A 16,171-nucleotide genomic window follows, 5' to 3' on the forward strand; every position below is an offset into this window, starting at 1 on the left:
GCCAGTGAAAAAATAGGCTTACATCATTTTAGTAATTTCATTGGTGACAAAAATATATATATATATATTCCGATATATATATATATTGGAATTTATGTTAATTTTATTTCTGAAATATATGGGCCTGGATTTTGGCCATCCTGGGAACAATAATAAAGTTGATCAAAAGATAAACATCAAGAGAGAGTGTTTTTCATACCAATTAGACTGTGTGATCCACAAGAATGTGAATAAAGAAAATAACTATACAAAATATTTATTTATGTCTGCAAGGTAAGTGGTTTAGACTGAACAGTTAAATGTAATTACCTGCTACATGAACAAAATACCAGTATTGTTAGTACTTACTATGAAACAGATATCGTAAATTTCATTTTCCAAATAAAATATATTTTTCTGTTAAAGATTCTATAAAGCATTCAAACTACTTGTCTCCTAATTGGGTGATCATTTAGGTGTGAGAGTATGTGATCAATTTCTGGAACCAGGTTAAGGGCTGATCAAGTTTACATCTGAAATTCAAGAGTTTGAATTAAATTGAAGAGTTTCACTCTTTTAAGGGCATCTTCCAGTTTTCAATTAGTATTTCCCTGTGGAGCTCCATTTTCTTCACTTAAAGAAATCTAAGCTTGTTTTTACTGTTAACATATGTTTACCTATACAAATATTTTCTAAAATATAAACCCAACATTAACTGAAATAAATCTGTCACAGTTAGATAAACACAAAACTTGGTGTCCTAATTATGTGTCTTCATCCAAATAATGTGAATTCTTCAGTGCTCATGTGCTATTATCATTTTAGGTCATTCAGTTGTCACAACCAGCAGCATTGGAATGAAATGAGTATTTTCTCTTATCATTATTTAATTATTTCTTTCAGTAAATGAACTAGTAATGGGTGCCAAAAAGATGGGAAAATCTAATTTGTCTTTACTGGCATGAGGAGTTGGGGAGAGGATAAAATGAAGAGTATTAGAAAAGCAAAACGAGAAAATACCTACTGGAAAAAAAAAGACAAGAACTCTATAGTGATGGATCAGAATACAGTTTCTGTTTCATGTTTGTGCATTGAAGGTCTCAAGGACTGGACAAAGGTGATCCTGTGACACCACTGAACTTCTCTGACATTTCCAGTGGCAGCTGTTTAAACAAATAGCTTTACACAGTACAGCTAAACACTGGCCTTTTTTGACTGTGGTCTGAGAGGAGTGGGGATGAATGTGAATCTTTGGGAAGAGAATCACATCTCTTTACATGAGTTTTCTAGCATCCATCAACATGGAAATTTGTAAACATTACTATTAGAAAATTCATTTAAAATAATTTAATTCTATTTCAAATACTTCTAGTTTTATGTCTAATCTAGGATTCAGGCAAGAAAGCTAGAGGAAGTACACTGAATTGGATGTACAATGTATTGGATGTAGCTGAAGAGGAGCTAGCTTTAAAGGTTCATTTTAAAATGCACTTTGCCTTCTCTGTGTCTAAGATGAATACTTACACTGTCATGGTAATATAGGTGAAGATCATCTATAGCCTTAGAAGTGGAACAATCTGCTATAGTATTTTGAGTTTTATCCTATAGTGATTTTTTCTTCTCTCTTATTTGCTTATTAGTGCTGTATAATATTCACTATCTTCACTGCAAATCTACAATATTTTAATAGAGTGAAGTTAAAAAACAAAAAAACAAAAAAAAAAAAACACGACGATGACAGAACTTTACAGAAAAGTTTTTTCTCTGTTTTCATTATGTTATAATCTTTAATGAAGTGATCTGAATTACATTCCGTAAATTGAAAGAGAAACTCAACACCTTTAACTCATCACATGGCAAAAGTCTTGCCACAACTTGTCTAAGGTTGCCTTAGGATCCTGTCTTTAAATTATATGAAGTGGTTATTAGAATATAGTTTTAACCATGTCACAGTCTTTTCTTATTGTTCTCTGTATTGTAGAGATGGAAACAAGACTGGCAGCCTTTGGTTATGGAATCATGTGACAACATAGTTGTCTCTCCTTTCATTTTTCTTTGGCCAAAATAGCATTATCCCTGTATAATATTTCCTTCCTTATAATTACTTAGCTATTGAAAAAACAAACCAGCTAATTGCCATCTTATTTTCACTGGTATGTCGTAATTTATTAGCATAATAAATTACATGGTGAGGAATTTACTGTCAAAATTACTTTGTTGTACTATTGAATTAAATAATAAGGGGAAGGACCTGCTGCAGAGTGATCTGGCCCTAAGTGACAGTATCTTTTTAAGAGATGATGTTCATCTCCTGTCAGCAATTAAGGATGTCAATGTCACTTACTCTTTTTTTTTTTTTCTTTTTTAATGGATGTATCTGAGTACATAAAGGTGCGTGTCAAAGTAAATTTCTATATGTGCATTATGATTGTTTAATATCTATGTAGGTATATTTAATTACAGCTGGATTGACACCAATTTCATGCATGTTATTTTAAAAAATCAGTCTAACTGAAAAACTTATCATTTTGCATATTCTCAGCTCTACAAATTTATATTACCTTTTCTGTGAAGAAATAAATAAGGAAAATAATTAGGTAATGCTTTTTAACATATCTGGAAGGTGACACTGTTTGAGGCTTAGGATCTCACTTTTTGAAGCTGCTAGCACTATAGCTGTTACACTATAGTGGTACTTTAACGGTATTTTTAGTTTATTTTCTAAATTATCTCAACAAACAATTGACATGTAGTTATCATAAATATCTTCAAAAATAGTATCACAAAGCAACAGTGAATTTTAAAATGTATTCATCAATTTAGACATCAAATGAGCTGCATTCTAAAATATCTATGTTTTATTTAAAAACATAAATAAAACATATGTTTTATTTAATATATGTTCCTCAGTGGTCAGTCCTCAGATTTACAGATAAAATTCAGAACAGTCCTGCAGACTGTTTCATGCAGAGGTGACCATGGCACCTCTGCTGTCTTAATAAGTCAGACACTACTATGTTGAACAAAATTTTATGCTAGGAAGGCTGCCCACTAGCATAACACGTAGAAGCTTGTTCTATCACAATCTATGCTGTTTCTTCTCTATACTGTCCTAGAGAAACAGTTTTGAAATTCTGTTTTGATGAAAAATATTTCAAATTTCCTTCCGTTCTTAAGGTTAGCTTCTGCTGCGTGGGAGAATATGAGTGTATATTGCTGGTTTAACAACCTATAGACACTGTCACAATTGGTTACAAGGATATAGGACTGTGTAGAAGAACTCAATTTTCTAAAGTGTCAATTAAATACTTCCTTAAGTATTCCTTAAAAAGTATGACATCTCCTTGATAATGTATGTATTTTTGCAACTGTGAAAAATATTACAATTTGAATGGCAGAAATGCCTAACAGCTCTATGGGTTAATTTATTCTATAGTTGGAGTATAAAAACTTTAAGATACATTTTGTCTGCTGAAGGTTTACATCTGTGAATCGCTTCCAAACATCTTTTCCATACAAGATTCTAAATACATATTTTTAATACCTGTTTTAAAGCCAGTCTAGGATGGAGATTTTGTAGTGTTCTGGTTATTTTTTTATTTTTCATTCCAAGATGTAACACAAGTACCTAAGCATTTACTTATTTGCAGATTTTTATTATTAAGATATTAAGATACCAATTTCTTCTGTAGACATAGGTATGCATGAAAAGGGGTAAGAATTATAAAATGCTTCCACCGTGCTATGTAATTAAGTCATCTCCATCTAAGTGCATTACTATACAACACAAGAATTAAATTAAATGGTTCCAACATGCAGCTTCTTTCAGATAAATATGTGGGTGCAAAATCAGTTGAGTTATATATAAAATGGATCTTGTATTATTTTTGAAATGTGCTTTTATTCAAACATAATATATTGAAGTTCCTTAAATTAAAAAATAAAAATAAAAATAAAAATAACAAGCTTAATTTTCTAGATTTAATATCAAATTGTGAGTGATTTGGGAACCAGTTGTTTGTGAAGTATTAAATAGGCAATGGCTCTGTCTTTTGACTCACAGATTGGGACTGTACATGGCATGAGCAGTGTTGTTTTAATGAATAATGAATTATCGTCTTCTTTTTTTTTTTAATTCCTTTTAAGTTTAAGGTACAAATACCTTTTTCAAGTCACATGAAACTGACATACAGACTTTAGTTTTGAACTACTGCAATTAATGAATTGTGACAATAGGTTTTTTATCAGAAGTAATTAACATATATGCATAGTTTGTTTCCAACAAGACATTTTCTAAATCCCAGTAATTCAAATCAGTCAATCATGCCATAATACTATTAGATTTTGTCTTTCTTCATGAATGGTAGCATTGCAGATATGGCATAAGATGGGCATTATATATCTTATGTATGTATCACACGCATACTCTATTTTCTTTTATTTTATGAAAGACCTGGTTTATGTCACAGAGAATAATAAAGTATACATGTATGTCCCATCACATTTGATATTAATTTCTCTTTGCTTAACAAATGGATAATGATAGAAGTTGGCAGGGTTAAAAATCAATAGCAGAACTGCACTTAGAATATGACAGAATTTCCAATTTGTGCTAGCCGCATTAGCCTCTCCTTTGTGTGAGTGCTAGGAAGTCTTTAGTAAGGAGCAATGAGTAAGTTTTCAGATAAGCTGCAGCTGAGTTCAATGTGCAGCAGCACCAATGTGCAGCAGGTGAGGTACTGATTGTGTCCAGATATGGACACAATTATCTAAACCAGAATAAAATAAAACCACTGTTAAGCAGCCAGAAAAGGAAAGGGGATTACCAAAGCTGTCCATTTTACCTCTCCATACACGATATTTTACATATTGTGGGCTCTAAAGGCTAGAGGGTTTGCAGAATACAGAGGATTCGCTGCAGCACCAAAATACTTTGTCTTAGTTTTTAAGTTATATATGTATGTCCTTGAGGGGAAAAAAAATGGAAGAGAAAAAAATGAAAAGAAAAACAAACAAGCAAACAAACAAACAAACAAACAAAAAACAAAAATAACAACAACAACAAAACCATGAAGTTAACAGAGTTAAAACTGTGAATACCACCAACATAATAACTAATTACTTTAGGTTAAATGTTGAAAATTAGTCATTATAACTTGTATCTCTATCTCTTTCATCTCAATGTAAATAATGCGTTCAAAGGGTGCAAAAAGAAATGAGGGTAGAATAAAAATTCTTCCAAGTCTTTCAGCTAAGTAACCATAGGGATCTATCCAGTCCACCATACAGAGCTCATCAGAGTGTAGCATGACTATCAGACTTTTGGGGAGAAATCCCACAACTTAAGCTTTGAAGAACAGGGACAGACCTTTCCTTATGGAGAAAACCTTATCATTTAATTCAAACTCTGAAGGTCAAAAGTAGAACAGTGAAAGTAAATTCACTCTGGTCTATATATGTTGATTATAGTTTTCAAAATCGAATCCTGCAACTTTCTATTGCTATTTTTAGCATGTAAAACTTTCTGAAAAGTTTTCAAATTAGTGTTATGAAGAACAGTTTCATTTTAACTGGTTTTATTTCTTTTCATCTATAGCTCATAAAATAAAAAAGAATTAATGCAGCATTTCTCAGACAGTAAAATATGCCTGAGTGGTGAAGTCTTGTTAAGATCTAAATCACTCTGTCCATGAATGACTTTCTATTCTAACAGAACACAGATCTCTGAGCTGATTGAAGGGAGGAGTGGGCAAAATGATTCCTGATTACTGTATCTGTATATCTGATATCAGTCAGGTTAGGTTTCAGGTTTTTGATTTTCCTTTGTTTTGAACTGTGTACTATACAGAAAGAAAACTACAAGAGAGGGGGAAAAAAAAAAAAAAAAAAAAAAAGAAAGTGGTTTAAACACAGTATTTTTCCAAAACTAAATTCTGTCACATTTCAGTGTTGGACTATCAATAAAAAGTTGACTAGCTCTTCTGTTGAAGTCCCTCGACCTGATATTCATTCACTAAGGAAATATTTCATAAGCAAACACTTTGTTTGCATTCCTGAATATAGTGTAAGTCAAAATACTTATCCCCTGGCACTTACTTTACTTAAAAAAATGAAAAACAAACAAACAAACAACCTTTTAGTACTTGGGTATTAGCATAGATTTCACTCTTAGTTTGGGGCTACTGTGCTGAATATAATCATATGTATTTTTAAAGTTACAATTTTTATATGTCACTGATGAAGTTGGGTACAGTCATTAATGTCCGTGTTTTAAGTGTTGCAATGTGCAAACCTTCATGGATTACAATCATGCATAAGTAGCAAAATCACATGAGAAAATAGTAGTCTCTCACTTGAAACTGTAAAAAAAAATGAAATTTATTATTTTTAATATATTTTGAATCTTCCAAATGGGCCTTGACTTTATGAAATTACATAAACATTGTATACATTTTAAATCCTGTAGTGGGGATGAAAAATTTTCTGTACTTGAGAGACATGCTTCTTTTTTGTACGGATGAATAACTTGTTTGTGATTGACTAAAGCCATCCAGTCTTACAATAATAATTCCATATTCTCTGTATCATTCTGCTCTGCCTTTTAAGTATATACACACAGGTAAGATGTGGTAGCAGTAATGAAGATACAGAATTTATCTTTCTCAACATCAGCTGACATCATCTCTCACAGTCGGCAAAGAAATGAGTGTATAAAAGATCCTTTACATATGAATATGTATTTCAAAGTGCTTTTATTGATCTCTGACACCATTTGATTACTCTTTTGCATTTTTAATTCTTTATCTGATAGATTCATACTAACTGTGGGCTAGTGAATCTCAAGTACTTTACAGTTTGAACTAGAAAGCAAAAAAATTGTTGAGAAGTTTATTGGACTCTTGGAAGCATGTCTGCCTTCTTCCAGTAGGAGTCTCTTACCTGCTTCATTTTTATTTTTTTTTTTTGGATCAGCATATCTACCTTTATTTCTCAGAGATGACTGATTTTTTACACTCTCATGCAGATTACAGTCACTATTAAAGAATGCTTAAGTATTAGTTCACTTCAGGAGGAAGCACATGCTTCTTTGTCTTTTCCCAAACTTCTCATCAGGATGCTCCTAGGGGTAGTATAAAGTACAGTAGTTTACTACTTCATTCCTCCTGCATATTTTGTTTGTGCGAAATTATTAACTTATTATTATTAAAACCACAGTGCGTTCAGGTTGCTATTAATTTGGATGCCTATACTGAGAAGACACCAAAAATAGAGCACTTGTCAAGGTCAATGTAGTACAGTTGGGGCTATAAACAGTTGGAGTAGTAGAAGTGATATTGGGATTTGTTCCCCTTGCAGAAACAGCAAACAAAATGTCTATGCTGAGAAGGGTGAAATGGAGAGAGATTAGACAGACAGATAGATGCATACGTACGCATGATTTTCCAGTATTAATAGAAAATAAACTAGCTCCAAGGCTAGTTGAATGTGACAGTACAAGGTAATACTATCGTAGAGGTAAGGAACCATACTTCTTTTGTGATACTTCTTTTGTAAGATACTTCTTTTGTGGGGATATTGATTTGCTGGCAAAAATGTCATTATTCCTGTGTCTGTTTGTTTGTTTTTTGCTTTGTTTCTTTATTTCATTTTGTTTTGTATATTGGTCTTTTTTGTAGGGTGCAGCTCTTTGTGTTGCACCAGGTAGAACTTATCTGTCAATAAAATCTGTTTATTTATCATATGTATGTAAAGCCACATATATGGAAAGATTCTATCCCATGATTAAAAATGTGCTAATAATGGAGAAGAAAATTCAACTTATTGATAATGACATTTGGTAAAAAGGAATGTATGAAATGCTAAGCCTTACCCAAAAGAAACTGCTTTTTCAGAGAGAACAAAATGTTCTGCACATCAGTATGTTACTGACAATTGTGTAAAAATGCAAAATAAATTAACATCAATTAAAAGTTATTTTGCAGAAATAATGATGGAAAACAGCCATTTACAACAGCATTTTCCCCATCATTCATGTTTATTTGTATTATATTCTTTTAAAATAATTATTTTTATTATTTAAAATAATTTGTTTTCAAATATTTTCAGGTATTTTTAAATAGTTATGTATTCCGCCAATTCATTAAATACAGTGTATTTAAAACAATTATTGAAAAAATTAAATTTTCTGATTTAAGAAAACTTACATTTTCTTATATATTTTTTTTATCTTTAATCTTTATAAAATGTTAACTACCTTGCCAAAATATTAACCGTTTTGGCATTAACAATGACGAACATCTTTATTGAATTGTTACTATTTTTCAAAGCAGTGGTTCCCAGGTGGTTCTCCTTTCTTTTATTGTTATTATTTTTTTCTTATTGCAATGCTAGTATACAATTCAATTTCAGCTGAGTATTTCTGGTAATATAGCTTGTCCAGAATATAGGGAAGGACTGTGCCTGTTGTATCTTCAAGATAATTCCAGCACTCAATGGACAAACCAAAAAAAAATCCCTTCTTTTCTGATTAAAATTAGCAATTCTGCAAATGTCTATCCTTCATTCCTTAGTGCAAGATGTCATATTCTGGGCTCTGGTACACTATTGATGAAGGCAAGACAGAAGGAAAGGAATTCCTGCGATGTCCTGAAACACCCACTTCAGCTTTAAAACTTCAGCTTTATCACATTTTGAAGTTTTTTATTTAAATAGCATTCAGAAATTATTAATTTGGATTGTTACACTTCTTTAGAATAAAGTATGACATAATATTGCCAAACATGAGGGCAGGTTCTAGCAGACTTCTTTCATGTAGCAATCCATCTATTTATTCATCTGGCTGTAGTAATTTACAGTTTAACTAGTAATATAAACATAAGTGACTCAATTGAATTAGAAATCTCCTGAGTCATGTTCCCTGTGGAACTACACCAGTAATTGTTTGGCTGTCAGAAATAACAATGTTGAGTTTTCTGTAAAAGGTAGTATGAAATTTTGGCTGCATACAGCTCGTTAGCATTTGCGGAGTTAAATATAACACATATTTTGAGGGTTGAGTAGACTGTATAGGTCATACAAAGTCCATCATGTTCTTCAGATTTTTAATAATTTTGCTTGGAACTATGCTTTTCTATCACTTGTTTGTAGCAGTGGTGGAAAGAAACCCAGTTTTGGTGCTACTGTAACTAGTCAGACATGATATTCTGTGAAGTGCTCACACATCAAATTTCTGCTTGATTTCTGTCTGATTTCAATAATTATTTAGAGCAAGAAGGCACAGATTTTACTTAATTTAACAGTTACATGTATACAAGATGTATACAGAGTGATTAGGCTAAATTCAGGTTAAAAAGGGATTAAGCAAATACAATTGTAGAATGTAATTATTTTTTATTGTTATTTTTTACACTTTACATATTTATGCAACCTTAGTGACTAGCCTTACACCCTTACCATTCTTTTAATAACTGTGAATATAAATATTCTGTCTTCTCAGTCAAAAAAAGGAAAACAAAATTGTAGTTAAACTGTTCATTGTGTGGATCTAAAGTTCTTTACTGCATGTAGAATTGTCCCAGCACAGTCTTGAGGAATGAAAAATTATTGTTGTATGCCTCAGTGGCCTGCTGAGTAACTCCCATTATCTAATCGATTAGAACTTTTTTTTTTTTCCTTTGGGTTAACTGGGGTAAATTGTTATTTTTGCCGAGTGTTATTCATGAAAAATAGTGGGGGCATTTTTATTTTTTTCAGCAATTTATTTTAAATAATAAAAATGTTAGTAGTGATACAATGCTAATTAGAGAGTTTTCCGTGTTAGCAGATGTCCTGCGACAGTCATTTAGTTAAAAGAATGTAAGCAGAGCAATTAAATTTGCATAGAAAATGCAGCAGAATAACACAAGTCTAGAGATAACTTCATGGACTTTATTTGTGATATGCATACATCATCTTGAGTGTGTGAGTGCATATATTAAGACTCTTTAAAGAAAATTGAAGAACGAAGTGACTAAGACTGGTAACTGAGAGGAGAATCCATGAAAGGATGGACAGGGCTGTTCTCCATGGACCATTGTGTTTCACATACAGTACTCCAAAATTCTTTATCGTCTCTATTAGGATGGAGTCTAGGACTAAGTCTTGGACTAAGTCTAGGACTAAGTAATATCATTTTTAAGATAATGTTTATCAATGATTGCTTGTAAAAATTCTTTGTGGTCTACAACAAGTAAAGTTTATAGTTTTGAGAAGGCAGGTATCAACCCCAACGAATCCTGGTCCCACATTAGAAATCCTATATGCTGTGATAAAACAACTAATAACCTATGCTTATCAAGACCAGAGTTTATATTTTTGACTTTTACCTTTTCTAATGGAGATGAAGGTGATTGTCTATTTGGAGCTTATTTAAATGAAGCTCCAAGCACACTTTTTGGTATTTATTATTTTTTTCCTATGATCCACAAACATATCAATTCATAAATATAGAGAATTTACTGTTAGAGACTTTTGTCACCTTATTTGTCAATATCTTTCCAAATGCCATAGACCAATTCTCTATTTGATCAGAACCAAAATATTCTGGGTTCTCTTTACATTTGGTATATGTATGTGTTTTCAGAATAGAGCATCTAGTTCATATTTGTCCAGATTACAGATTTTATAAATAAACAAATAAATAAATAAAGGAAATTTTTATTTCCTGAGGAGGTGTATTGCTGGAACTTCCTTTCTTTTGGAATTTGATTCATTTAAGACTGTTCAAATCATTAAATTCCATATTATACTTTCTTGTTTGAAGAGAGAGGTATAGTGCTGTGAGTGCTTAGAAGATCTAGTTGTTTTGTGTTGGATGTTTTTTAGGAACTCATATTTGTTATATGAGTCATTATTTTATTTGACAACTTGAAATGACTTAGTACTTTACATGCATGGAATTTCTATAATGAAGGACAGATTCTTAAAGAGGTGTGAAAATTTGAAATGAAAGAGTTAGCACTAAAGCTTAGTAATACGATAATCTCAGAGTACGTCTGTGTTTTCTATCTTCATTTCCTTGGAAAGAGAGCAAGAGAAGAAAAGATGGCATACTTGTGCATGGATTAATTTTGTACCTGCTATTTCAAACAAACTAGTGAAATGTTAGCAATCTATGTAAAAAAATCAAATAATTCCTTCTTTTGGCTTTATAAATTATTTTAATTGGTTCTAAATTCTGAACTGGAAATTGCATTAAATTATAAATTTGTGCAATGTTGAGAAACTAAAGGAAGCATTTTGTTGTATATCTATACTAGCAAACAGTTCATGAAGATACAACTTCTGTGATGACTGAAAGTATGACTGTGGAAACCACTTATGTGCCTTCTACATACCTGGCAGAGATCCTTCAGCTTCTGCAAGCCTTGTCTGAAGTAGAAGAACGCCTTAATTCTCCTGTTCTGCAGGTTAAGGATTATGAGGATCTCTTGAGACAAGAAGATTGTCTCAAGGTAAGACAATTTTCTTTACAGTGGTATGTTTCTGTGATGTGGGGGCTTCTGTATATTGGTAGCCTGTGCTCACTCTCATATATATCCTTTTATAAGTACTCAGCCCCTCTGTGATATGTGCAAATACGGAAGTTTATAAGTGTTTATAAGCGTCCTTACATTTGGCATGAAATGTAAGGACAGCGGTGGATTCATTTATTTTTATCTGTTTCATTTGTAAGAAAAGCAGTAGCATTAAGGTATCTTCAAAGCATGGCCATGAGTGAAGGACTGAAACAAAGGATAAAGAGAGGCAGTTATATATTTATAATTGTAAATGTGTAGTTCAAGTTTTATTGTTTTCTTTTGGTTTTGTTTTTGTTTTGTGTGTGTGTGTGTGTTTAATTTAAATAAAATATGTAAATAAATATGTAAATAAAATATGTAAAATATGTATATAAAGTAAATGCTTGAAACCTGTCCACTAGGCAGCTTTATTTTTTCTTTGAAAACAAAGAAAAAACAAGTAAAATTCAGCTGTTTCATTGCATGCTAGACTACAAAAGCTTGCAGTCTAACTGGAGATATATTCTGTGTAATTGTTAAGAGTTTAATTAACCAGACAGAAAATACTGGCCAGTAGATAGCTATTGTAGTTAAGAAAAAGCTAATTCAGTATTGTTAATATACCTTTAAATAGTACTGTCTAGTTTCTTCATTACTTGTAAAAGTGAAATCCCTTGAAATTGGTGGAATTTTTCCAACACAGAATAGCTTAGAAGAGAACAAGATTAAAGCTGTAAGCCTAAGTAGGTGAATGAGTTATCTGCTTCAGCAGAATGTTTGTGAGTAAAGCCTTGTAAAAAATCATGCTCAACTTCTGTATATATTTACAGAAATTTCAAATTGTCATCCAGCATGAAGAGACCACATTTCCATTTTTGCTGTGATAATTTTGGGGAAAGAAAGTTTTTAACAAAAGGAAACTTTAGCCTAGAGAGGCTAGAATTTTTCCACAGTCATGTCTGAAAGAAGCTTTTTTGAAGAATTGGAATAGGGGCTCTGGTAAGGACATTCAAAGTGGCCATTTATAGTTTTTGTATAGATATCTCTATAAATCCTATATATTTTACGCGTCTGTGTGTGTATACATGCACATGCACACAGATACAGTTATGTTTATTAGCTCTCAAAAATTAAGGTGTTTTCACTTCCTTAGCCAGCACAGTGTAGCTCATCCAGTGAAGCGTATCAGTAAAATACTGGAGCAAGGGAAACAATATAACTGATAATAGGACTGTGTGAAGTAACAGCAGACTATTCCTTTTACATCTTCTGATTTAGTACCAGTAGATTAAAAGGGTTATGAGTATTGTCTATCCCAAGTTAATTTCTAGAGCATACAATGTGCCAGTTATTGTAATTCTTCATTTAAAATAATTAATCTCAACAAAATGTCACCACCCCCCTCCCCCCCAAAAAAAAAAGTCATAGAACATGTAAATCATACCTAATGAGCTACCACTTGGTCCTTGTCTATAAACTCGTTATGTTCATTACTAGATGAGCTGGAAATACAGTGACCTACATCAAGCAATTTACTGGCAGTTGACTTCTGATTAGTGCTTTTTAATGCTTTACATTTGGGCCACTTTTATCTGATTTACATCCATAAGTAATCTCTTGTTTACCCACATATATTAGGTATTATTAGAGTTGACACCAACTTTAATAATATTGATTAGGTTAGAAGCAAGTATTGTCATAGGTTTAATTTAACTGAACTATTAAATTGTTACGAGATGCATTTGTGGGAACATTTCCATCTTTCTCCTAAATAAATTCTTAGAAAAGGCAAATGGTTTTCACACATTTGAGGGCTTTTGGAAGGGTATAGTTTTGATCTGAGCCTGCTTAATGAATATTTATTTCCGAGTAAAAGCATTCATCATTGTCATTATCTTGCAGTAAAAATAGAAAAGTAGTGCATAAATTGTTCAGCAGTTGGTTGGAAAAGGTTTGAAATTAAATTGTAGTTGATTTTTATCCCTGACAGATTTGCATGAATCAAATTACAAAGCTGTCATGAATAGCTCTGTGTTTTAAAACTGTGATTTTTTTTTTTCCACTCCCATTCAGAAATGATCCATTTTAATTAATCCTTAAAAGGAAAAATAAGTTTATTTACAAGAACCTTCAGTGTTAACTTCTTTGAATGTTTTTCTGCAAAGTAAATATGTATAGTAAGACTTAAACCTGATTGCTTGAAATCAGTCAAGTTAAACCTGAAATCTAATGGGACAAATATCTAATACAAATTAAAAAATGCTTGTATTATTTGTCAAAGATAATTCTAATACTGACTTCTTATGTCAAATAGATGTAAAATAGCAAAATAAGATTATTTCTAGCCAAAATCTTGTAACTGCTAACATTTAGTAAATTGTAATGATTTTATGGGCACGTTTAGTAAATCTGCTGAAACCAGATTCTAGGAATGTTCTTGTCATCGCAAGTTTTAGTGAGTGGAAGAAATAGAGAATGGTCTTGTCTCTTTATCTCATAAAGTCAGCAATTTCAATGTTTTTATTATCCTATTAAAAGCTCTGTTATGTACGTCCTAATACATATATACCTAACCTACTCTACATACTTGTTCATCACTGCATTTACATTATTTAAGAAACAATTTAAATATTATAGTTCTGTCAGAGATGAAACTCCATTTGATTATATGGGAAATCATAGTTCATAGGTAGAAAGATTAATATATTGGACTTAATGAGATGCTCCCAAAATAGGACAAGTTTTGCTACAGGCACAAACGTTATGGTACTTTTGTCTGCTGTCAATGGTGATGTTTCATTTCAATTTGGAGACAAGAGTTTTGTTTGTTTTTTTTTTTTTTAAATATAACTCTCTGGAATTTCATGCTAGTTCTATGTTCATAATCTCTGATTTCCCCATATAACATTAAATGTAATTACAATAGATTTCAAGACATGATCAAGTGCAAGGATTAAATACCTTCATAGGGAAGACAGCTCAAAGAGTTTAATTATCCATACTGGCACTGGATGTTCCAAATGCTCCCTGAAAGTTAAATGAAAATACAAATTTGCATTTATTTAAGTTAATCTTGTTCTAGAAAATAAGTTACATTACTTTTACTACACCAGAGGTTTCCTGTGTGGTGATGATCTCATGTAAGCTTGTACAAATTCCAGATTATTTAGTGTGATATGTGTACACCAAAATAAATAAATTTATTAACTTGAGAATTAACCTACTTCTGTTTACTAACACATAGCAAAAATGAGTGCACTAACATGAAACAGTCTATCTGGAACTTGGGAAATCTAACTTGCATTTATAGCCATATGTGAGAAACTGGTTAGTAGAATTTCATATTAAGAATTGTTATAGTCACAGCATGTCATGCCTATTCATTAATTAACTATGTTAACTGTGAATTCAAAACACTTATTTTCTGAGGCTACTTACTCAACATAATTAACAATGCAAATCTGCAGTAAGGCCTATACGTACCAGGCTGTTTTTTTTTTGTTTTTTTTTTTTTTGTTTTTTTTTTAAATCTTCTTAATTTTGGCAGGAACATTGTATTGTAAAATATGATTCTACATTTAGCTATAATATTTTACAATTATGTAATAGTTTTAATATGGAAAGCCATCTGGTTCTTTGAGAAAGAGGTTTCTTATATATGCAACTCCTTGCATAATCATTGTAATAGTTCTTGTTCTAGTTCATTCTCGTATATTTTGAGTCAACTCTTCACTTAGTTAAAAATTGGGTTGTTTGTTGCTGTTGTTTCTTAAATATAGGTATTTTCATTCTCTGCTATATTTATTTTTTCTATTATTTTTGCCTTTGTATGATAATTATAACCCTTCATCTGCTGACAGAGCTCTTTTTTGAGCAGATTCCTACTGTGGCTTATTTCAGGATACAGAGATGTAATGTTAATGTTATGCATCTGTGTATTCTGACAGCCAGAATACCTACATAATCCCCTTTTCAATAATGTTTATTAAAGAAATAATACCCATATCTAATTTTAATATTATAAATAATTTGTGGAATTTTCCAGGCATTCATGATTACTATCAACTGTGCTATTGCTGTTTTTGGAATTAGTCCAAAAACCACTGCATATCAAAAGAAACCTGCTACTTATATAATTGTTAAGCATTGTTCTATTTATGTTCGGATTGCCAAAAGTAAATTTTAATTTTTGCATATTGAAATCCATATTTGGTGTGTCTAAGGTGACTCTTATCAAGAAACATCTATTAACATGATGCATGATGTTCATGCAGTTGCAGTTTTCTGATGCAACTCACTAAAACTCAATTAACTGTATCTTAGAACTGTGTGTAATCAAATGCACTAACTGTATGTCAGTAAAACAGTGCTAGTGGCTGCTTTGTGCGCGAACTATGAAAGAGCTGGATTATTACAGAAAGTTGTCTTTTCCTGTCAGATACAGGCAAATTTCAGGTAGTGAAAACAAACTGGAGTTGAGTCCCTAGCACTCAGGTTTCTGTTTTCAAGAGCAATGAGATGAGATGGATCATTCCCCAAAGGCTACTGTCACTTCAGTTTCTAATGATTTTCTATAATCCTTTTCTTTTTCTTAAAAATTAAAGCTTTGTGCACTTCTCTTAACCATGTTACAAAGTCTCCCAAGGCATTTTTGG

At 31.7% G+C, this 16,171-nt stretch overlaps 1 protein-coding gene across 9 annotated transcripts in view; it reads left to right on the top strand.

Annotated features, from left to right (window-relative positions):
• DMD (dystrophin) overlaps window positions 1-16,171 on the top strand; it is a 958,404-nt gene that overhangs the window by 303,868 nt on the left and 638,365 nt on the right. For all 9 annotated transcript variants that reach the window (XM_032193124.1, XM_032193145.1, XM_032193154.1 and 6 more), the window contains one exon: window positions 11,277-11,471. In XM_032193124.1, coding sequence (XP_032049015.1) covers window positions 11,277-11,471 — 195 coding nt within the window. The remainder of the gene's footprint in view (window positions 1-11,276; window positions 11,472-16,171) is intronic.

This window comes from Aythya fuligula, chromosome 1 (assembly GCF_009819795.1).
Source record: "Aythya fuligula isolate bAytFul2 chromosome 1, bAytFul2.pri, whole genome shotgun sequence".
Classification (NCBI taxonomy): Eukaryota; Metazoa; Chordata; class Aves; order Anseriformes; family Anatidae; genus Aythya; species Aythya fuligula.